Below are 24,772 nucleotides of genomic sequence, written 5' to 3'. Positions count from 1 at the left end.
CCTCCCTCTCTTCAGAGCATTCAGAGGATGGGTGGACTCTGCACATTGCCTAGAGCGCCTTGGAGGATGGGCAAAAGGCGTAGCAGACAGTCAGAGGAGCCCCCTCACCGCCCCTTTTAGTCTGTCCAGCTATCCTGAGGGCAACCGTCATAGTTTGGCTGGTGTTGATAGCCAGCCGAACTTCATGGCTGCTCAGGCTGTCCCCGCCCCAGTGATAGTGAGGAGGGGAAGATCCAAACTTCCTTCTTGGCCCCAAGTTTGGGGGGAGAGCTGGGGCTCATGCCAGGCATTTAACAACAATGAGCTGTTACTAGTTGAATTTGTGATGCCCTGGCTCTTTACTGTGTGCACTGAAAGGTTAAAGTAAACCTGGGCTGAATCCACACGTACCAGCATAGCGGTAAACTGCCAGAATGCCAGTGTCTTCCTGGCCCAAGTTCTGATGTCATTGCGGCATCGTGGCGTGATGACGTCAGAAATCGCGCTAGGAAGACGCTGGCATTCCGACAGTTCAGCGCTATGCTGGCACGTGTGGATTCAGCCCTGAGCTTTATTTAGGGAGTCTTTTTGCTTCTTTTCATCAAGCAGTGGTAAGTCTGTTGTCCTCAGTTGACTCAAGACTTCAAGAAATATTGAGCTGGACACAAAAAGTTAATGGAAGATGGAAGATGATTTTTGTTGATTCCCCCCCCCCCCCGCCCTGCAGACCCCCAGTTTGCCCCCAAACTATTCTTGAGGGTCCCCCCTTTTGGGGAGATCAGTGGGCTGTCGCAGGAATGGAGAGGAAGGCCGAAAACCTCGGTTCTGCTGACGGAATAATGTAGTTGGGATCCAGCCCCATACGCCTATATCGTTTCACGTCTGCTTTATTTTGGGGTTGAGAAACGAATAAATGATGAAGAGAGGAAATGAAGAAAGCAACACTAAAGCAAATTAATTTATCCGGCGGTCTAATTTCTCGTTGCTGTTCTTTGTTTCTCTCGGAATGGCTCCCTCCAGTGCTTTCGGCCTGTTCAGAATGTGTCTTCTAATGTGTCGGCACGGTCGCGGCTTTTGAATGTAGATCCTGCTATATGTTGAATTTTCTCTTTCCTGTCCACAGTGCCTAAACGTCACGGAGCTGCTAAGGCATTACGGTCTTCATCCCAGTTCTCCGATTTCCCACAGTTTGTTTACGTACCTGTGTCCTGCGTTGCTGTATCAGATTGACAGGAGGCTTTGCATCGAACATGACGACGATCTGGTGATTGAAGATTTGAGTAAAGGAAAAAATGCATCACTTGCACGTATGAATAAAACAGGCGCCTCAGGTGAGAGGGGGCAGAATCTATGCATTTCATGAAAACAACTGGTCAGGACGCTTTATTTCTTTTCTTTGCTCGTGCAGTTTGGCATTCGTAAGTAAATATTCAGCACAATTACAGTTTTGTTCCTTCTCTGTTACAGCAAACCCTAATGTCAGCCAGTCCCTTTGACAGTACCATTGGAGAGCCAAATTCACCCTGTAGAGCCCTTATGCCTCCTGTTCTAAGGCTTGTGCTAACACAGCACTTTCTCGCATCCATCGTACCATGCTGCCTTGAGTAGAGAATGTTTATGCCTTCTGGGAAGCACATGGCATATTTAAGGCCTAACCACCTGTATTCAACCGCTCATTGAAGAAAACTTCAGTGCCTTTTAGGTTTCCTTAAGAGGTAGCACTCTGACCTGGATAGCCCGGGCAAGCCTAGTTTCATCAAAGTTAAGCGGGATTGGCCTTGGTTAGTAATTGGATGGGAGACCTCCAGCAAAGACCAGGGTTGCAGAGGCAGGCAATGGCAAACCACCTCTGTTAGTTTCTTGCCATGAAAACCCCTCCAGGGGGTTGCCATAAGTCAGCCATGACTTGACGGCACTTTCCACCACCACCAAGAAGGGTCAGCAATTTTTGCCTTCTGGTTTGTGTAGCCCACTGGACTCTCTAGAATTTTGTTCTGATGGTGGGGGGTCAGCAGACCCTCAGAGGCAGCATTGTAGAAGTCTGCAGTGGGAATCAGCAGAATTCACTGCCCGTTTTTCAAACAACTAAAGTGCCCTCCAGTCTTCAGTATATGATTGGATACAGGAAAACGTTGCTTGGGGGCGGCATGTTCTTCGCACTTACGAGTATTTCATGATATGAGGAAGAGTGTTCTTCGTGATACGAGGGGCACAGACAAGCACATGTGCTGTTCTTGTCTGTGTGAGGAAGTGCTCACAGGAATCCAGAGCCTTTTCTACTGGAGGCAAGAACAAGCAGTCCATGCCTGCATAGGCCTCTGGATCACTGTTTCCTAGGGTACCTGTCCCAAGCAACTTCAGCCATCAAGTCCCACGTGTGTGCAAAGAGTGTTGGCCTTCCAGGTAAGGCCGCTGCACACAAAGCCTCTGCAGCGTCATCTTTTTTAAAATCGCTCCCTGTGGCAGCCTCCTCCAAGTGGCCAAATTCACGTGTGGCAGCCCACTGTACAGACTGGGGCGCTTTCTCCGTACCACCACAGACAGCTAATGCTTTAGTGCGCAGACAGTCCACTGAGCATCACAGCCTAGATTAAGCCATTGCCCACGAGTCACTTTGCCATTTAGAAGCAGCCCTTTTGTGGGTCTCAGCCCTAACTCCAGATCGCATCGTGCACGTGCTTGGGCACAGGATGGAGTATTGCTTTTCAACTTGAGTATTCTTAGAGCAGTTTACATGAAAAAGGTCAGCAATTAATATGGCTCCCCCTCCCTCCCTTCTTGGATCTAGGCAAATGCCGGTTCTTACCAATAGCCCTATGGTCATCACGTGTGGTTCCAGCTGCTTATGCCAGCTGCCTCAGTATAGGCTACCAGGATTCTCCTGGGGGTCAATTCCTTGTGGTTGCATCAGCAAAACATTGTCCTCAGCCACATGGGATCTACTTACAGTTAAGCAACTAGAGGGGTTAACTGAAGGGCATCCAGAATTGCTCAGAATTGGTACTTCTGTTCTTATAGTAACTCATTATACGCTATATGATTCCTTTTGTTTTGGTCTCCACATCTGTGAACCGTATAGTTCTCGAAAGTTCAGGGTAGTGCCGTATGTTTCAGAGCTTCTTTATTGTGATGAGCTGGAAGCCCTTTTAAAAATACTGGTAACCTTAAGCCTGTACTGGAGAAGAATATAGGTTTGGAACAGTTCTGATGAGCGACACTTCACTAGTCTTTCTCAAGGCCTCTTGTGCCGTTGCCCGTACAAGATCTGCAGCCAGTATAGAGTTACCTTGTAATGTGGTTCTTTAGCCATGGAATTGGCCCTGGCCCTCCCCTCCCCAGGGGGCAGTTCTGAGTGTGTGTGGATGCCCCAGAGGGCGTGCCCGCACAGTTCTCTTCTGGTTGCCACACCAGCAGCATCTAGCCAAGTATTCTCCGGGATGATGTCTGTCCATCTTCACCCCCCACCCCACCCCGCACAGCTTTCATGCTGGGTTTGTGCACCCCCCCAAAAAATTCTGTTTGTTTTCAAAATCACCAACAATACAAATAACTTTTACAAGAATAGGCATCTGTAAACAATTGCTACATTCAGTATGTTTTCTAAATTATTATACATTCATACAATCATAAATAACATATTTACAATTCATATACAGTCATTTAGCAATTAGTGTATCCTACTGTATTGCATATCCATCCTGTTATGTGCTATTATATCTGATCACGTGGAAGTGGATGTGTATAACTAGAAGTGGAGATACAGAGGAATTATATACTCTCAGTTTACCACAGATCTGTATCTTTTAAGTCTTTTGGGGAGGGTTCGTGCATCTTTCACGTTAGAATTTGTAGGGGCAAGTTTTGTTTATAGACTGCTGGTGGGCGCATTGCTGCATTTCTCTCTCAAGGTGGCACAGCTGCTGTAGCTTTAAAAAAAAAAACCTTGCCGGGAATTGCCCTTATTTTGGAAATAATGATATTGCTAATGGCAAATATTGATTAGCCATTTTGCCAGCACTTATTAGCGTTGTCAGAAATAAAGCCCAAATTAAGTAGGTTCTGATAGATGTTAATAATTGTCAAGCAAGTGTGCCCTGGTGGTAATTATTTTTAATGACTGTAGCATCATTAAGAAAGGTTAACTTTTTGTGTATAAATCTCCTGTAGTGGCACAAACGCTCCCTCATTAACTTTGTTCAGAGATTGTGTAAACCGAATACTCTATATGCTGCATATGGTAGCAAATCGTTTGTTTCATGGGGTAGACTTGCTTTAGTCAGAGCTGACTAATTGCCAGGACAGTTTATGAAAAGGCTTCTAAGCATTTTCTGCCAATTAAAATGTGGAGACTGTTTTTTTAAAAAAATAAAAATAAAAACCAACCTCCCCCCCTCCACCTTCCATCATCTATATGCCTTTGAACCAAGTTAATTAGAAAGTTTCCACAGATGAGCGCTTCTTTTTAAAAGAAGCATTTTCTGTCTAGATAATGAGGGAGGGAATTGATGAATAAGTAATCTGGAAGACCTTTAACACATTAAGTGACCTAATTTTGCAAAATAAGTGAAATGCGTGACAGGCTTGTCTGTGCAGTTTCTGGAGGTGGTACTCTGAGCACAAACTTTAAAATGGAAAAGAAAACCTTCCGGTTCATTCCGGCAGTCTGTGCATTGCCCCGCTGGAAATGTTTCCGGGAGCAAGAAGCTTTGTCATCTGCTGAGCAGAGCAGGTTTCGAGTTCAAAACTCTTTCTGTTCTCTACAAGCTGTGCTTCATTTAAGAAAAAAACTTTTGAAAAAATTGTTATTCCATTCATCTCTAAGACTCTGTGTGTCACATTTATTAACTGACCTCAAATATTTATATACAAATATTGTTGATTTCACTTTCTGTATTGATTCAGTAACAGTCTCCAAAAGTGGGGGAGATTCTGAATCACTCAAGTTGGCAGGCCATATTTGGACACCAACAAATGTTGCAATTGTAAATATTGCCATTCAGCCAAAATTGTCAAATCGTATTTAGATCTCAGTTGAAAAATGACAAGAACTAATCGTCATTACCTGTCTATTGATCCAAAGTAAAAATTCCCTTATCTGTCCAAGACTGCCATAAGAAAGATTTCTTCTCAATTTTTTAAATCTGGATTTGACCACAATGTTAGTTTAGTATGTGAGAACGGGTCAAATTGATATTGCGATATTATGTGCCTTACTTCTCTAGCTGCAGAAATCATTGGAGAAACAAAATCCGTTTTAACATAAGTAGACCCTAATGCAGTCCACTTAAAAAGTGATTCCGTAAAGAGACCTCCAAGAGAGTCCAAGATGAATGTTCCAGTTGAGGAGAAGGATCCCAGTAATTTGTACACTTAGTGCTTGATGAGAAGCACGAAAGTCTGGGAGACCAAATCCTCCTTCATTAATTGAAAATTGCATCCTCTTTAAAGAGATCTGGGATGGTATTGAACCCCACATAAAACAAAGTATTAATTTTATGAATATATTTACAAGGTACATAAAAATGGATTGCACACATAACACGTAATTCAAGGTAAAATACTCATTTTGAGTGTATTTACTCCATAATGACAGGTTTCCAGTTGCCCATCTATCCAAATCCAAGGATATATCCGCAATCAGTTTATTAAAATTTAACGAAATCATGTCCTTAATATTCCTTGGGATCACTATTCCAAGATAAATAATAGCATCTGGGCGCCATCAAAAATGTTCCTCAGTAATTATACTCTGTGATACTTTGTCTCCCAGTGGCATCAATTCTGATTTTGCACAATTAATTGAATAACCAGCCAGATCACCAAAATTATTTAATTCAGGAATGGAAGACTGAGGTTCTGAAATAAATAACAAAAGATCATCTGCATATAAAATAATTTTAAATTCTAAATAATTATATCTAAAGCCAGGTATATGATTACTTTGCCTAATAGCACAAGCTGAAAGTTCCAAACTTAAATCAAAAATGAGAGGAGAAAAGGGACAACCCTGTCTAATACCTCTCTCAAGAGGAAATGGTACAGAAAAAATACCACGGGGGGCGGGGGGGCACCCTGATTTAGGGGATGAATCCAGAATTCTAATCCATTTCAAAAATTCTTGAAGGAAGCCAAATTTAGATCATGTAGAGAAAATAAATTTCCAATATATTTTGTCGAACACTTTTTCAGCATTAGGTGAAATAATAGCAACTTGATCAGATCTTTTTCTACTTAATGCAGTCAAGTCGGCGACCTCAAAGGCCTCTGATTCCCTCATCAGGTCCAGCCCCCTTAGATCCATCCTGTGTTCCGAGACCCCCTGTGGCTCTTGACCCAACCTTCCCTTCTCTTGTCCCTGCCTTTCGTATGCCGCCTTTTGCTTAGGCTGCATATTTTACCCGGTATATTTCCTGTAGTGCTTTGTGAACATAAAATGCTTGTATCCAAAGATGCTTTCTGGTGAGATGTTTAAACTATACTCTAAATGCTACTGCTGTTGAACAAATGGTACCCTTACAACTGCAGAGTTGATTGTAGGGTATTTAGTTATGCTGAGGTGCCCTGCTGTTCAGTTGCCAGTAGGTTGGCTGAACACCTCATATTTTAAGCCAGACTTCCCATGGCTTTATTCTCTAGACTTACTCGGAAGGACACAGATGTGTGTGGTGGGGTGCTCTTGAATTGCTGGTACCCCAAACATATCTCATCACTTTCAGCTTTTGAGTGGTACCGCTAACTCTTGCTTCTTTAAAGTAGTCAAGAAAAAGGGAGATGATAAAAAACACTCACAAATTTTACACATAGATGGGTACAGGAGAGTTTGCTTTCTATAGATGCTACAGATGGCCAGTTTTATTTATCAGCAACAGATTTAAACCAAGTTTCAAGTGGATAGCCAACTTGGGCTGATTCCGCACACAGATAATGCACTTTCAATGCACTTTAGCTATCGTTTGGAAGTGGATTTTTTGTTTCACACTTGAAAAATTCAGTTCCAAATGATCTTTAAAGAGGATTGGAAGTGCATTATCCAACGTGTGCGAAATCAGCCTTGGTCTGCAGTAGAAGAGCACGTTTCAGGCCCAGTAGCACTTTAAATACCAAAAGAATAAGAGGACATAAATTTGGTATAAAAAAATCACAGCATTTAAAAGCCCGTGAGAGAACATTTTAATCTTCGGGATGTTTTAATCTTCCAGTCCTGAGAGTAGCAGTTCTCAAACAGAGAAACTTCAAAGGAAAATTGCAACGCGAGATTGCTGAAATTGATTAGCAGTAAATTTAATAGGGGCTTAATAGGGACTTTGGATTCTTCTCACTATAGATGCTGATTTTCTTCTTTTCACACCCCAGCTCTATCAAGTAAATTACAGTATTATCGTACCTTACACCCATACTTTAAATACCCACCTTCTGGCTGGATAAAACCCTACTTACTTCCACTTCTGAATTAATCTGGAGAAGGGAGCTTTGACTCTTGAAAACTCATTCCCTGAAAATCTTGCTGGTCTTTAAGGCACAGCTAGACCTGAATCTGAGACTTCAACCCGGAGTCCCGTGTGAGCCAACTGGGTTTGCTGTGTCCAGTTTTCCCTGATGGCATTTCAGTTATTCTCAGCCAGTTCCGCTTCATGTGGCATCTGTGGGGCGGGGGGTTGATTGAAATATTTTAAAAATGTCACATCCTTAGGGTGGAACTACGCACTGTGTGTGATGTGGGGCTGTTGTGAAGAAGGGTGTCCCTGAGTCGAATGCTCCCCCTGCATAGTTCAGGATCACTTGCTCTGTGGCCATTACCCGGTAGGCATTTCCCCAAGAGGGGAAGAACTTGACGTAGGCGTATCGTATCTGATAAGAGCCCCATGGAGCAATACACTGGAGACTTTATAGGAATCAGTATAATCTCACATCTGGGCAATTCCCTGTTCTCTCCCCCCTCCATTCCCTCTTACTACCTGCAATATTTTGTTTATTTACTAGATATAGGGCCCTGGCCTGGATAGCCCAGGTGAGCCTGATCTCGTCAGATCTCAGAAGCTAAGCGGGGTCGGCCTTGATGAGTAGTTGGATGGGAGACCTCCGATGAAGACCAGGGTCACAGAGGCAGGCAATGGCAAACCACCTCAGTCTCTTGCCATGAAAACCCCAGCAGGGGTCACCATAAATCAGCTACGACTTGAGGGCACTCTCTTCCACACGAGATACAGGCTTAGATCCACTGGTAATTTCTGCTGCCAGAAGGCTTTCTGTCAGCAGAGCAGGAATTCCTTGCTGCCACCAGCCCTCCTGCTGCGGGGGCAGAGGATGCCCGAGAACAGCCTGAAGGGGAAGCTGGTGGTCTGCCGTAGAAGAAGGAAAAGAGCAGCCACCCCCTTTCCATTCATAGCAGTCCTCCAGTGGAGACTGCTTTTCCGAGGTTTTCTTTGGGGCCCGTCCTAATAAAAGATCTAACATGGACTTTGTTTTTGGATTCTTCAACTTCAGGATAAAGAGGCAGGCATATAAATATTTTAAACAAATAAATAAAATATCAGAATACTAAAAAAAAATCCTAAACGGCGGGAAAAGAGCAGAATACTAAAAACTAAACAGAGCAGAATGCATTTTGAAAAGATACATGAATCGTTTGAAAAGCAGTGGACAGGCTAATTATGAAAAGGAAGTCCGTGACCTGTTTGCAGAACATTGGAAAAGGTGGGGAAGGGCATTTCGGTCCCCCAAAGAATGAATTATAACCATCTGCAAATACAGGTAGGGATTTCTGGGAAGGTCTGCCACCCAAGAGAAGGGAAAATCCTAAGAAGAATTATACGAGTTTAAGCCAGTTGAAATCAGTGGGCTTAGACTGGAGTAACCGTGTTTAGGATTTCACTGTCAGTGTGGTAGGCTTGCAGCATGCAGTTTTGTGTATAACCAGTTCTAACCCTACTCCCCATCACATTTATGTTGTTGCAATTTCTTAGAGTGAAATGGCAAGACTGGAGTCCAGTCACACCTTAGAGTTGGTCTCTAAGATGCTACTGGACACGTCTTGCTTTTCGACTGCAGCCTAACACGGCTACCTCCCTGAACCTGTCTTTGTGTGAAATGAAATTTTTGAAAGCTTTGGATGTGAAATTTTGACAGAAGGTAAGCAGATCCTCGCAATTGACTCGACAATCAACAGTAAGAGAACAAAGTAGAGGTTAATCTTTTATCCTTTTGTAAATAAGAGCTGTTGGCAAGACACGGTGACATTTCAATCGATTGTGTTTTCTTCCGCTGAAGTCTTCCTCCTGACTGTTTATTTTAGCCTGAGCTATAATGACTCTGTCTGACTGACTGAACCTTCCTGTACCTTCTTATTAATGAGCAGTTCACACTCAGAAATGTTGGCGGAACAGAAGAAAGGGGGGGGGGAGGGTTAAAACTGCAGTTACACAGAACCGAGCACGGAAACCTTTCTAGGGGTGGTAGAGGCACAGGCTTTCCCAGGAATCGCTCTCTGCTTTTACTTGGATAGCGAGGATTTGAAGCCCGGCTCAAGGACTACTATAAATATTATTAAAAATCAAGAATGAGACCTGTAATCCATATTTTGCATGTTTTCAGAGGGCTGTCCAGAAGAGCTGGTGCCTTCACGTTTGGCCGAAAGGCCTGCAGTGTAAGAAATGGGGCAGTGCCTCCTAAGGGAGAGGGGGTCCCACAGCTGTCCGTCCACAGGCCCCCTGCTGCAAGAAACTCTTGTGGGAAGGGATGGGTTCCTGCCATGACCTTCCCCCCCCTTCCCGCCCCCAAATGATCTTAGAATCTCGACCAGGTTGTATAGTTGGAGATGATCGTGGTTGAGACATTTGCATCAAGTAGAATTCTGCAACCACCTCGGCAAAAATATTCACCTTCTTCTGGGGGAAGTTTGCCAACAGGTGCACGTTTTGAATTTTGATTCATGTATGGCTTTTAATTCACAAGAAAGCCACATATGCTGGAACTAGGATTATGAGGTTTTTGTGAACGGCTGTGCTGTGCAAAATAGGAGGGAAGTGATTCCAGCACAGTGAATGGTGCAGATTGTTGTATCAGATGGTGTTCTGTTTTTAAGTGCCCAGAATTTTCAGTGCTGGGATCCCAGAAGTTCTCAGTGGGTGGGAGAAGGAGGTGAAATATGGTGTGTTGTATCTTTACTGTTCAAGTATAACCCTAATGAAGACTTCTGGATTGAGTTTTATTTATGTCATTTACAGTCCACCTGTCTCACTGAGACTCAAGGCAGATTATATAGTGCGCGATGAGTACAGTCAGTATCAAGGACATTGCAGTAAACAGTGTCATAGGGTATATAAATGCAAGTTTACAAAGACACAACATGATAAAAAATCCAATACAGAATTGAAGAAATACTGAGACAGAGCATAAGCAATTCCAAGACCAACATTAAATTGCACAGAACTACCCAATAGGATCATACTTAAAGCGGCAGATAGTACATAGTAGTAGCACATACTTGAAGCAACAGTACATAATGGTGGAGTCTGTGGTCCCTACCTCTGTAGTGAAGCATCTCTTTGAGACTGCGTCCCTATGGTACACCCTGACCTGGATAGCCCAGGCGAGTCTGATCTCATCAGATCTCAGAAGCTAAGCGTCAGCCTTGGTTAGTAATTGGATGGGAGACCTCCAACGAAGACCAGGGCTGCAGAGGCAGGCAATGGCAAACCACCTCTGTTAGTCCCTTGCCATGAAAATCCCCACCAGGGGTCGCCATAAGTCAGCCATGACTTGAGGGCACTCTCTCCCACAGTAGATACAGGCTTAGATCCACTGGTAATTTCTGCTGCCAGAAGGCTTTCTCTTGGTCTCTTGCCAGGAAAACCCCAGCAGGGGTCGCCATAAGTCAGCCATGACTTGAGGGCCCTTTCCACCACCGCCCTACAGCACAGCCCTCCTGACTCAGCAAAAATTACTGATGACACAATTAGTGTCATCTAACAGACAGTCTTTGCCAACCGCACTTAAATAATACAGATTTAGGGAAAAGCATCTTGTTGGTCAGATAGTAAAAATTGCAAGGATTTACAATACATAAACCTCAGTGAAGAGCAGCTTTCGTTTCCGGCGATTTGGGAGGAAGCCGCTTGAGCCAATAGTTGCTGATTTCAGAATGTCCTGTTGATGACGACCGCCCTCCTGATTGATCTTCTCCCCCTCCACTCCCACAGCCTGGATTTGTGGCCTCATTTCGATCACGGTCATTAGCCTGCTCTCCTTGCTAGGGGTGATCTTGATTCCGATCATCAACCAAGGGTGCTTCAAATTCCTGCTCACCTTCCTGGTTGCTCTTGCTGTAGGAACCATGAGTGGAGACGCGCTGCTTCATCTGCTGCCCCATGTAAGTCCTGTTGCGCTCTCGTGCTTCCGTCTCTTTCCCTCCCTTTGAAAGCTTCTTAAGCCCTGCCGAGGGCACAAGCCGAAGATGCCCACTGATGTGCCCCTTTGCTGACATTCCTGCTGTTGGGTGTGCACATAAGTAGGTAAGGCAGTAATATGCAGTGGCTCAGGACAGAGCCATGCTTGGATTGTCCAGACACCATTCCCCAGTGTGGCCCTGCCCCATGTTTAGGCGAGTGGGCAAGACCATTGCTCAGAGGGGTTTGTGGTCGACCTTGAAGCAGCCACTAGCAGAGGGGCTGAAGGGTGGGTATGATGGGAGCCTCCCTGAGCTGCAGGACTTGTGTCACGGGTGGGAGAAAAGGGCCCATAATCTCCAGTAGCCTCCCATCCTCCTCCTGTAGTCTGTGCAGTCTCTTCCCAGCATGCGGGCAGGAAGAGAAGAGGGAGTAAGATCACCAGAGCCGCCCAGGGGAAGAGCCGGTTGGCCGCAGGGGCGGCTCCGCTCCCCTTTCTCCCTGGTCGGCTTGCTTTCCTCTGGGTGTCCTGGCAGTCTCACTCCCCCACCAGACCTGCTGCACCTCACGCTGAAGGAATGAGGGGGCAGGAAGCCCTTCCTCCTCACACCAGGGGAGACGTGCTCAGAGGTATGCTGGGAGTTTTAAAAGCATGGCTGTAAGCACGTGCCTAATACATTTTAACTACGAGAGCCAGTGGTCGTGTGGTTAGAGAGTTGCACTAGGATCTGGGTGAACGAGGGTGGACCCCCCCCCGCCCTCTGCCGTGGGAAGTTGCTGGGTGTTCTTGGGCCGGCCACGCACGCTCAGCCTCACCTGCCCCACAGGGTTGCTGGGGGATTAAAATGCAGGAGAGGAGACTGATGCAGGCGCCCTTGGGGGGTCCCCACTGGGGAGAAGGGCGGGGTATAAAGAAACCGAAAATTGTTCCGTGGGATGGCTTATTGTAGGGCAGGGGAACATTCTCGTTGTGTTCCACACATAGGGAGATGAAGTATTTTCCCTGGGTAATTTGAATGGTTTCAGCACACCTGAGGACATACATAAAGATCTGCTCCCCTGTGTGTGACTGCTTGCCGCATCAGCTTTTAGGAAAATTGGGGGGAAAGCACTCAAGACAGTTGGGTGATATACTTTAAAACCCATATTATTTATACAAAGACAGGTTTGCAGTGAACTTCTTTTCCAGTTGGAGAAAGTGCTTAACAGTGGCCAGATCATGTTCCAAATTTCACTTTTGTTGAGGAAAAACTGACCTGTCGTCCTTTTTTCTTGTAATGTTTCTCAGATCTCTAAACAGCCTGGTAACCCATGCAGTTCTCTGAGAGTGGGCCTTCCAGCAGGTTTACCAGCTGACAGGATTGCAATCTACAATTCTAAAAGATTTTATTGATTTCATTTCTGAAATAGAAAAATCTTTACTTGTGTGTGCATGTGGTGCAGACAAATTTAAGGGAGGATATTGTGATGACAGTCACAACTGCTACAAGTACTCCTTAATACCAGTTACTAGGGAGCAGAAATCAGTGGAAGCAGGGCTTTTTTTCTGGGAAAAGAGGTGGTGGAACCGCACAATGACGTCACGTTGCGTCAGCTGGAACAAGGGGGAGTTTTTTAGTTTAAATCACCCTAGGCGAAAATGGTCACATGGCTGGTGGCCCCGCCCCCTGATCTCCAGACAGAGGGGAGATCAGAAGATCTGTCTGGAGATCAGGGGGCGGGGCCACCGGCCATGTGACCATTTTCAAGAGGTGCCGGAACTCTGTTCCCCTGCATTCCGGCAGAAAAAAAGCCCTGAGTGGAAGAATTGTAGGCTTTCCTGACACGTCTGTTCGGCTATTGGAGATGGGGTGCTGGGGTAGAGGAACCCTGGGAATGATCCAGCAGGGCTACCATTACTTCAGTGTATGTGTGTGTCAGAGTGAGAAAATATGTTTGAAAGAAAGAAAAGAAACTTTTCTTTCTGATTGGAAAGTATAATGTTATACATCCTATAAATTTGGCCTTTTGGGGGGTACGCGTAAGAGACTACTGTACCGTGTCTCCAGGAAAAAAGTTCTGTCTGGAGTGGTATACAGTTGCGGAAAATCCCAAGTTTCCAATAGCCTACAGAATTAAAACAACCATGCCAGCAATAAAACGCAGCGTAAGAAGTCGTGACAGTAAAACCACCTGTGTACGTCTTTCTCTCCCGTCGCTTTAGTCGCAAGGGGCGCACAACCACAGTCATCACGGAGGTCCGGGTCACCTGCACGAGCACCATCATCTTCACGGCCATTCCCACGGGCACGGAGGAGTGGTTCAGAGCTTCCTAGAAGAGTACGACGCTGTGCTGAAGGGGCTGGTGGCGCTTGGCGGGATTTACCTCCTGTTCATCATCGAGCACTGCTTAAGGATGTTCAAGCACTACAACAAACAAAGGGTGTGTGCCAGCAAGGTGGGAAGAAAATACTTGCCCAGGAGGGATTTCTTTAAACAGCCTGTTCATGACCAACCCACAGAGTGGCTAGCCAGCATTATTTTATTAGTCCAGTTAGTAGTACAATGTATGGGCATGCGGAACCAATATCTGTGTCCAAAAAGACCCACTATTACATTATTTACCCCAGTGCAAGTCTAGGTTATGCTGTCAAACAACAAAGGGGGGTCCGTCTTACATTCCCATACAAGTTACAGTCATGTCCAGTAAAGAAAAAAAAATCGGTGCGTAACTTTTTTCAGGGGGGGGGGGCATCTGACGCTCAGGACCACACATTCACAAACTGGTCTGCCAAAGGTTTCCTTCCGTGGAACCTGCATCGGGTTCTGTCTGTGTCCAGCGGTGCGCTGAGCCAGACTGCTGACCCACTTAATCCATTGCTATTCACCCTACTCTTTAAGGTCTTCAGAAGAGGTCTCGCCTAGCCCTACTTAAGGTCCTTTTGCTGAAGGCTCCGGGGCTCGAACTAGGGAAGTTATGCAGGCTGCTAAGCTACGTCTCCCAGTATTTTTTATATTCAGGGCGGGCAACCCCTTTGGTAGTACTTAGTGTAGATGGGATGTCACTCAAGTATGATCCACACTGCTGTCCTCTGGAATTCTTTTTAGTTCCTGGTTAAATCGTTGACTTCCTGGTGACCTCTCTAGACAGCTTGTTGTTCCTATCACTGCTTTAAAAAAACCTTTAGTTTGAGTTTTGCCGTTTTTCTGTTGAATCAACTTTTAGGGCAGGGGATCTGTTCTTGCTCTACTCACCAGTTTTTCCATAGACTCCTTGTGACTCCTAAGAGGAGTATCTCTGAGGGTCAAGCTTGACTAGGCAGCACAGCCCACCATTTTAAGGCTGGGGATTCCTCTTTTTTAAAAAACGCCACGGGGACCCGATGCAGCCATACAGGCAATGGAGAAGCACTTTCTCCCTGCTCAGCCACGAGGTGCAAGCAGACAACACACCACTCCTTTTCTTGACCTAGGCGAGGGGTAGTGCTGCCAGGAAGTGGACTTGCCCCCTGGCTGCTCCCCACCTGGAAAAGGGCATGCCAGTCTTGCTGTCTTGGCTCCCAGCAGCTGAGCAGCGGAACTCTCAGCCTTAAAAACAGCGGCATGTTCCCATGGTGGACTCAGCATATCAGCATATACTTTGGACCTCAAAAAACTTTCAGATCCCACTCCGTGGAGCAACATTTTCTTTCCCAAAGAAGATGAAAGCAATCTTCCTTTCCTAAGTGAGTCTCTCAGTTGATTGGTTTGTGTTGCCTTGAAAAACTCATTTGTGCCCTTTCTCAAACACACACACATTACTCCTGGCCTCAAGCCACTTCCTTGATAGAGCAGCTTCTGTTGAGCTGCCAAGGGCCAGCTGTATTAAGGCTCTAGGTCCTAAAATTAGGCTTTTGTGTCTGCGGTTTCTTCTGGTATTATTGCCTTTAGATACTGCTACAGCAGCTTTGGCTTTAAAACGTGACGTGGCCTTGGCATTTCCTGGGAGGAAATGAATGTTGCGTTACCTTGAATCTGAATTCCATCCTCCTGGCATTTCATTTCATGCTGTCTCTGAGGGCAAGAGGGAATCCCTTTCGCTGATCCAGAATGTTGTTGTTGTTGTTGTTTTACGTCCTGGGTCTTTTTTAAGGAAGCAGCTACAACAAGCTAGTGAGATTTTGAGGATGTCAGGCCAGATCAGCTGAACAGACTTGATTCTTACCCTCCGAGGATGGAGGGACTGAGATTTAGCAGCTTTAGAAGATGAAACTTGGGGAACAGGAGCTGCTACCCCAGGCAGTGTGGTCACGAGCAAACCTAACAGCTGGAATCAGAAACTGGATATGAGAAGAGGCAACTAGTTTGTCTTTCCTATGTGTATGCTCTCTTACAAGTTGAAGGGGTTATTAATTTTAGAAGAGAGAGAACCATAGTGTTATAATTCCTTGAAGGCGAAAGCGGTGTTTTCCTATAAACCAGATTGCTTTGACTAAAGTTACGGTTTTGTATAAGATTTGGTCCACCTTTGAAGATACTCATTTAATCTTCAGCCTGAGTTGGAAAGATTCTAGCTCCTTGATCACCTGGATATCTGAACAATTGATTATTAGTACATGCTACTATATAAAAGGCTAACTGTTCCCAGGCAACTCACTTCCTACCCTGGTGCACCTCCAGAGGGCACTGTTGTGGAGAGAAGCCCAAAGAGGCAGCCCGTCCCTGAGAGATCGCGCCACGGTGGGAAGCCCAGGCCGGGATCAAGCACAGAGAAGTCAGCAATGCCTGCCCCCCCTTCACCCAGTTGGGATCAGGAGTGGAGCAGGTGGCAATGCCCGTCCCCTGCCTTCACCCGGCCGGGATCAGGCACGGAGCAGGAGGCAATGTCAAACCCCTCTTCACCCACCCAGGATCAGATGTGGAGCAGGCAGTAATGCCCGACCCCTCTTCACCCTGCTGGGATCAGGAGCAGAGCAGGTGGCAGTGCCCGCCCTCCTTTTACCTGCGCAGGATCAGGCACGGACCTGGTGGCAATGCCCGCCTCCTCTTCACCCTGCCGGCATCAGGAGCAGAGCAGGTGGCAATATCCTGCCCCCACCCCATCTTCACCCAGGCAGAATCAGTCATGGAGGAGGAGGCAGTGCCCGCCTGTCCACCCTCCCCTTTCTAGAGCCCGTTGTATTTTTTCCCACAATGGGCTTTGTTACTAGTAGGATTGTGAAAAAACTGAATGTATATATACATAGAGAGAGCCTTTTTCAAGTGATCAAGTAGCTGGAATCTTTCCAGTTCGGGCTGAAGATTCTATACTCTTCAGAGGTGGATCGGGTAGCGGGTAATCCAAAATCTTCCCCCACCCACCTCTGTCTTTCTGTCTTTCTGTCTGAATCTATTTAGCATTGGGAAAGAGCAGGCAGAGAAGTTAATATTAACAGTATTTTTGAAATGTGATCTGTTTTAGTGACCTTCTGATAAAACCGTTTTTCCAGCCCTGCCTTTGATCATTGTATGCAGTTTCTGTTAAAAACATAATTTGAAGCAGGGCAGGGGGGGGGGCTACGCAAACACTGCGGCCTGCTTTTATTGGCCCTGATTGGTGTTAGAAGCTTGGGATTTGTCAGTATGCCACTGACAACTGAACAAAATAGCCTGGATTTTTTTAGCTTTCTCTTGTGCTGTGTGAATTACAACAGGAGAATCAGTTCCTTATTTGCACAAATAACATAGGGCCTGATCCCCATCCATGCAAACAACTCATGACACGAACACATGAAGCTGCTGTATACTGGATCAAACCATTGGTCTATCAAAGTCAGTTTTAGTGTGATCTCATGGTGGCTCTCTTGGGCCTCAAAGATGTTTCTCACCACCTGCTCCCTGATCCTTTGGGTGAGGATTGAACCTGAGACCTTAGCCATGCAAGAAGATGCTTTGCCAGTAAGCCACAGCTCCTTTCCTGAGATTTGCCAAAGAAGGTTCCTATATACAATCTAGTGAATTTCCCTCAGCTGTCAGCCACCTTCCCCACTAAATCCGTTATCACAAGGGGCTTGGTAGTCTGCTTGGGAACAGCAGGCCATTGGATACCGGAGAGTACATTGTGGATGGGTCTGCCATGACCAAGTGTGCTGTGTTGTCTCAGGCTCAATGGCAGCAAGTCCCCCAGTGGCAGTGGGATGGGACAGAAGGAGCGACTTCAGTAAAAGATAATTGTCCCCCGTAGAGGTGTGCTGGAGTGGATGCATCACAGAGATGGAAAACTAGTATTATGCCCTTGGCCAACATACCTCTGCTTAAGGAGGTTGCTGCCAAGACGAGATTTGCATGAATTTAGGGAATTCAGCAGTGTGGGTGTGCACTTGGCAACTGAGCACATCCAGCATTCAGAGTGGGGCATGTGCCGTACCTTTAGAGAGTGCAGGATCTGTTCTTCAGATGCTCAAGTACACCCCTGTTGTAAGTTGCTTGTTAAGTTCCAGGTGTCTTTTCCAGACCAAGCAGAAATGGTGTAAGAAGAAGCAGAAGACAGATGAGTCACCAGTTGGGAGGAAACTCTCCGACCACAAGCTGAACAGGCCTGATGCTGACTGGCTTCAGCTGAAGCCTCTGGCAGGTAATCCTCATCAGTCTCGGGGCACAAGTAGACTCAGCCCAGCCACAACTGGGCCAAACGTCTTAGTGTCATCCTTGATCAATCGCTTTCAAACTGGGTCATAGCTCCAGTCAGTTACGGAAATCTTAGTACTCCTGCGAGTCCCAGTTGTTTAAAAATCTCGACGCCTTTGCATATCAATGCAAAATAGTTCTGGAGAAAGGCGCGTTCTTTTCTTGGTTTTCCAATGATGTGTACAAGTGTCACAACAACATCTTATAAAAGAGGGGATATGAGGAGAAAGGCCTTCCCCAGGTTTGTGCTTGCCTTCTGTGATATTTGCAATTTCTTGTACAATGATTGACTTAAAAAAAAAAACACTCTGCAGATCAGTTAACCAAGAGAGCCTTTTTTTAAGTCACTGCCTTGACCTGCATAGCCCAGGCAAGCCCAATCTTGTCAGATTGCAGAAGCTACTTGCATGGGTAACCAAGGGAAACCAGGGTCACACCACACAGGTAGGCAGTGGCAAACCTCCTCTTAATATATTTTGCCTTGAATCAGGGTCACTATAAGTCAGCTGTGACTTGATGGCACTTTCCACCACTACCAAAACTTACTTTAACCAGTTTAATCATTTGAAGTCCTTCTAAAAATGGATTTCATCTTGACTTGCCTGGTGGAGTCTGGCTTTCCATTGGGGAGCATGATTGTGGCCCTGGGCAGTCAGAATGTTAAGTCGTGTTTTGGTTTGCTTCACTATGCCTTAATGTTAAGGGCTAGCTGAAAGCTAGGATGATTAACCACCATTTGAAGTAGGCTTGTGTTATTTGTGGTTAAACATCAGCATTTTTACCAAACAAATCACAGCCAGTAAAAACTGCAGTTAAAAACCTGATATATTTTAAAGGAATCATTTAACTTTAGAAATACATTTTGAGTGAACTGCATGTACTCTAACTGACAGACCATATCTCGGAGACAGATTTGCAGATTTCTCTGGAAATAGTTCCAGGGAGTAGCCATGTTAGTCCAATGCAGCCAGAATAAGGGTCTCGTGGAACCTCAGACTAAGGAGTTTCTGATGGCAGAAGCGTTCATGGGTTAGAAACTTCTTCATCACATGCATTAGGCTGGCGCTGATGTTGCACTGTGCTAGTGTATCCCTGACACAAATCAGCATGGGAGTTTAGTTGCCATTCTCAGCTGCTTCAGACAGTCTAACAAATACATTTACAACAGCTCTTCTGAGTCTTTAGTATCCTCAAGACTCCATGAATGGTGCTGGTGGCAGTCTGTCAAGCCCTGAAGAGGTCCTTTCACAAGCTCTTGAATGGGAGCCCCGTCTTGAGTTTACCAGCTAAGCTTGGACTGCACAGAGGCATTCTTGGTGGCTGCTACTGGCCTATGGAATCTCAGTCCTCTGGAGATGACCCTAAATTTAAAATACCTGATTGCACTCATAGTTGTAGCCATTCTTCATTATGACATACAGACCAAGAGAAAGTTTGCCCTGTGGCAGCCACATGTCAGCAAAGGCAACAAAGAATCTTGTAGGTATGAGTTTTTGCAATGCCCTCAGTTGGCAGATGCTAAATCACACCCCAAAAAAGGGTAGCAGGGTAAATAAAATATTCAGGTCACACAGCCGTGACCTGAAAGTCAGTATTTGTCAGCTGCAGAGCTTGGAAAACTTCAACGATCAGCATGAAATTGCCGGACTAGAGTTTATGAGCAGGTCTCTTTGTTTTAGGGTTCCATCCAAACCAGGATTTTCACTTGAATTTCAGTTATTTCTTATTTCCCTGTTGTAGGGAAGTCAAAGAAGCTTGTGTGAGCAGCCAGTTTGCTTATTTTCCGTATGTTCGAACTCGGTACAGTATAGCAGACTCTGATTAAGTGGATTTTAGCCTACAGAGACTTCTGTCACCATGTAAGTGTTAGTGCGTAAGGTGCCACAAGACACTCCTTTGTGGCTGGCTTTTGCATCGCTGTGGAGGTTGTAGCCTGCTTGAAAACATTACCCTTTGTCCCCACTGCCCTTGGATGCACGTAGCATCGGAGCAAGTTTAGCATCTGCAGTACTGTAGTGAAGGAGAACAGAGTGGTACTGGGACACCTCCATCATAATCAACACCTTGTTGTCTGCCTAATTGAATAGACCCCGTTCCTTTGGCTCTTTCAACGCAGGAGCAGATGACTCGGTTCTGTCTGACGATCGACTTAATGAAACTGAATTAACTGACATGGACGGTCAGCTTGACTCCCTGCCAAAGACCTTCTTGTCTGCGGAAGAGGAGAACAGCATGCTGCATTCTCATAACGATGTCTCCCATGTCATTCGAGACAACGATCTTCCGCATGTGGAGTACGCAAGCAACCACAAAGAAGACAAGATCGTCGTCACGCGGAAGCACAACCACCTTTGGTCACACAAACATTCCCATCACTCTCACGGTCACTGCCATTCTGGCAAAGACCTAAAAGACACCGGAATAGCAAATATTGCTTGGATGGTCATAATGGGAGACGGCATCCACAATTTTAGTGATGGCTTGGCCATCGGTAAGTAAAGATCCGTCCTCTAGAAAAAGGGTGTTACAGCAGCAGCGTGAATAAACACCTCTTTGTGATAGCATTTTGTCTGGCAAATCGCAGAGTGCCGCAACAGACCGCGTTCTTGCCGTTTTCACTGCCCCAGGAAATCATTGCTGACATCTTCCCACCTGCGTACAGTTGTAGAACAGAAGTAAGGCAAGTGTGGTGGGAGGGAAAGCCTGCGGGACAAAGACTCTTCCTGGTCCATAGAGAGGGGAAGGAACCTCTTTAAGAACGATCAGCTTCCTCTGTGACGTTTCCTCTAAGACCAGATGAGGAGCAAGGAAGCTTGCCAGTGCCAGTTTCCTTCACCAGGAAAGGTGGTGTGGTGATACGGTAGAAAGTCCTGTTGATTCTTGCAAGCTAGTGTAGCTCGGTTTCTTCATGTCAGGCATGAATGGCTGCTTTTGTTCCCATCAGTCAGCCTAGGCAATTCCACAGAGTTTAGCCAAGACATCGGTCCCTTGTGAGCTGTAGACTGCAGAGGCTTAACTAGAGACGTACAATTTCTGGGGGGTTTTGTTTTTTTTTTTTAAGCAGGGGCGAGTCTCATCTCCCTCCCCTGCAAAATATAGACATGAAAGAGGGAATTGAAATATATGCAGTATTTACTTTCTTATCAAGCCAAAACTTAAGTTAACTGCTTTCACAACATAAAATGCATCATTTATAATTCGGTGTATAAAATGGTACTTTTCTGGCATATGTATGAAATTTAAGAATATGAATGTCTTCATTTCCCTAAGCGGAATTGTGAGCTAAAGGGGAGCTTAAACTGCTGTTGTTGCAGCGTATGTATCTTAGTTTTTGCCCTTTTAAGAGAGAGAAAAAAATAAAAAGCAGAAAAAACATTTCTTTTGCAGTTAAGAAACAAAAGTACATTGTTTGTAAAAAACAGTTCCATAAATGAGGTGACAGCTTATGTCCATATCAAACTTTATAACATTGAAAACATTGAACCTTTCAATAGAGTATGATCTTCATATACATTAAGCAGTAGTGGACAAAATCCGTCACATTTAAGCAATAAGTAGATGCTTGAAAATCTGTTGTATATATTTCCAGTATATACAGGAATTATTATCTATCAATACATGTATATACAGTTGTTCTTTATAGGTGAAACGTTCAAATGTTGGTAAGTTTATTTTGAGATATTTTGAGACCTTTTTATAAAAGCTTATGTATAGATTTGCCAGCATTGTGGGGGCAGGGAGCTTTTTGTTGCTTTGCACAAATTAATAAAAATTAAAAAGGAATTATTATCTATAGTTATAGATTGTCTTCCATAAAATCTTACTACTGCACATTCTAAGTAAAAGCAAATCCTTGGGGGAAAGGTTTTAATTTTCAGTCCCCCACCCTGCAAAGCGTTTGCATCTCTCACCTTAACCCGGCCACCCCACAGAGATGATGAGCCCCCACGCTCTCCTCTTGTTTTTCAGAAGCATCTTTGCTTGGTCATCTGCAGGCCGTGCTTGTCCCTCCTCGGGCATCCCGACTGAATTAGCCGTTCCAAGCCTGCTTGGCGTCCCAGACACAGTGCTGCTCTTCATGTCCTTCTTGCTGGAAAGGCCAGCTGGCCCAGGAGAAGTGTTCTTTTAGCCAGCAGCCATCCTTAGCAAATACCAGCCTGTAGAGGTTTTTGAGAGCTTGCACACTCAAAAGCCCTGTCGAGATACTGTTTCTGGCAGGTTGCCTGTCGAGGTAGGGGAGAGAGTGTGCTGTGATAAAGAGTGCTAGATGAGGGGCTGGAAAGGGTCAGAGTGTAGAGACAATCTTACCTCCTCTTAAATGATTTCAGATTCTCCCAAAAGACTTTTTATTGCGTTTTGCTGACCTTTTCTCAAAACGTGTTTCTGCTATATAGGACAGAATTCCTAAAAAGAGGTATCGGCACCTAACCCACACTGTCCCATTACATAATCTTAGGCCAAGGAATGCTTTCTCTGTTATTTCTTATGATAACCTGTTTAACCATTTCTACAACTATTCTTTGTTCTTTTTCTTTCTTTCTCCTCACCCAGGAGCAGCGTTCAGTGCCGGCTTGACGGGCGGGATTAGTACATCCATAGCAGTATTTTGTCATGAGCTTCCCCATGAACTGGGTAACTGATTAACCAGATGTCAGCTATGCGTGCTTTCCTCTTTGCCTTCGAATAAAACACAGCCCTAGTGATAAATGGGATTGTTTGGGTAGCCCCTCCTAAAATGGGCAGGTTAAATTTGGGGAAGGGGGCTGGGCTGTAACTGCATTTTGAGGTGGCCTTGATTGGATTGGGCCCCCTGTGCATGAGGTACAAGGAAAATGAAATCCGTCCCTCGGGCTTTCACAAGTGTTCCATAGCCTTCTGGATGAAGGGAGGGGGGCAGGACCAGTGGCCACACAGTGACTGTCACAGCAGCTCTCAGAAGTGACTTCTGGCACTTGTAGATGGTCCTGGTTTATTGCTTCTTTGTGCTGCTGCACAGTTGCTTACTCATGCTCTACCACGATCGGCACTGCACTTACCCTTCATTGCTACTTCCCTTTTTCCCTCTGCTGTTGAAAGTACTGAAGGGCTTCTAGAGGGTCAAGTTAGTAAATGAGCAGCTATACTGAGAGGGCTGAATTGAAGAGGGTTTTCCACAAATGCTTCTTACTGTGGCTTCTGACAGCTGCTACAGGAACATGAAGGCCCGTGTGGCAGTTCAGAAGCTGTGATATGAATCCCTCCCAAAATCCAGGTAATCCGGGTCCAAGTTTCAGGGATAAAAAAAAAAATCTGGGGTCCCTGAAATCCAGGTCAGATGCTCTCATCTGGGTCAGAGAATCTCAGATTTAACTGGCCATTATTCCCTATGGGGGAAAATGTCCAAGGCACCAGGGGGACGTTTTTTAAGCCATTTCTACCAAATTTGCAGATTATTTCTTCATGCTGTGTCCAATTGGAACGGCAAAAGAATAAGCTGCAGTTGACTAATATCCTTTAGGTGACGACCTGGATTAAGTAAAATACCGTATGCCATAAACTTTATAAAAATGCGGAATAAAATGTTGTCCTTTGATTTCTGGTAAAAACGGTAATAGACAGCAGCATTATTAGTGTTATTTATTTGTACAATAATGTATTAGTTTTCCAACAGTGCTTTAAAAATTGAGATTAGATATTTGGTTCATGATTTATATTTCAGATCAGAAAAGGCAGAAAAAATTGCTTCATCCGTCTTGCTTAAGCTACCAATGAGAACAGATAATCGCATCAAAACATAACACATAGACATACACTTTTCAGGAAAACATAAAGAAGTTTTACCACCTTACTTGATACCGACATCTGGTCTGGCCGACAGACTAACAAGGTTTTTTAAAATGCAATAAAATCATAGACCAGGTAGAGATTACCAGTATTAAACATAAAAACCACAAGTTATAGAATGCACCCGCAGGCTAAAAGCGGACTATAAAAACAGCTGGAAAAGATGGAACGCTTCAATTAAAATCCTGGATAAAAATAAATGTTTTGGCCTAGTGCCTCAAAGACAATAAAGGAGGTGTTGTGAGGCTCAGGGAGGAGGGGGTGTTTTCTAGGGCTAAAAAATGTCCTCCTCTGATCGCCAACCACTTCACCTCTGCAGGCAAAGTGCATAGAGAACCAGACGTGGAAAAGAACCGGTAGTGGCTGGCTTGACAGACTCCTGTTACAAAACTTAGTACTGAATTGTAAGGGGTATCCCTTAAGATGATATATTCCTATTAGTCGTGTGGCCCTTCTGCTCAGCAAATGTTGATCCCCTAAACATGGTAAATGTGGACAGCTGCTTCTCTGTATCTGGAGTGTGCAAAGTCCCATCCATCCATGCGCTTTCATGTCTCAAGGATGATGTGCCACTTCTGGTTGAATGATTTCAGTTCTCTCTGGTTGCTTTATGCCCTCTGCTGCCTTCTACACAGACTGAAGCTCCCTTCTCATCCAGTAGGCTTATGGGATTGCAGGAAAGGATTGGTTGATCATGTCTTGGATTGAAAAGGATGTTTGGCGGCTTTGCCCCTTCTATGACTTCTTTACTTTTGATTTCCATTCCTTTCTGCTGCAATTGAGTTATATTTTCAGTCCACCGTTCCAGTCACTGCTTTTCTTAGCAGCAGACTGATGGCTAGCCGCCCATTTTTCTTGAAGATTTGTGCCACTGGCATGGGATAAAACCATCCAGTTCCTAATAATGAATGGCAGGTACCTTGGTAGAAGTGCACTTAGGGATGATGCGATCATAATGCTGC

The 24,772-nt window shown here is 45.1% G+C and overlaps 1 protein-coding gene across 7 annotated transcripts in view; it reads left to right on the top strand.

The window, feature by feature from the left end:
• SLC39A10 (solute carrier family 39 member 10) overlaps positions 1-24,772 on the top strand; it is a 76,447-nt gene that overhangs the window by 46,654 nt on the left and 5,021 nt on the right. For 6 of the 7 annotated variants that reach the window (XM_054970888.1, XM_054970886.1, XM_054970889.1 and 3 more), the window contains 6 exons: positions 1,103-1,310; positions 11,178-11,347; positions 13,567-13,800; positions 17,814-17,934; positions 20,104-20,478; positions 22,539-22,619. In XM_054970888.1, the coding sequence (XP_054826863.1) occupies positions 1,103-1,310; positions 11,178-11,347; positions 13,567-13,800; positions 17,814-17,934; positions 20,104-20,478; positions 22,539-22,619 (1,189 nt within the window). The remainder of the gene's footprint in view (positions 1-1,102; positions 1,311-11,177; positions 11,348-13,566; positions 13,801-17,813; positions 17,935-20,103; positions 20,479-22,538; positions 22,620-24,772) is intronic. The other variant, XM_054970885.1, reaches the window with a different exon arrangement.

The sequence above is a fragment of the Eublepharis macularius genome, chromosome 2, assembly GCF_028583425.1.
Source record: "Eublepharis macularius isolate TG4126 chromosome 2, MPM_Emac_v1.0, whole genome shotgun sequence".
In the NCBI taxonomy this organism is placed as follows: domain Eukaryota; kingdom Metazoa; phylum Chordata; class Lepidosauria; order Squamata; family Eublepharidae; genus Eublepharis; species Eublepharis macularius.
Note: the sequence above shows the minus strand (reverse complement) of the source record. Positions and strands in the feature narration are given on the sequence as shown.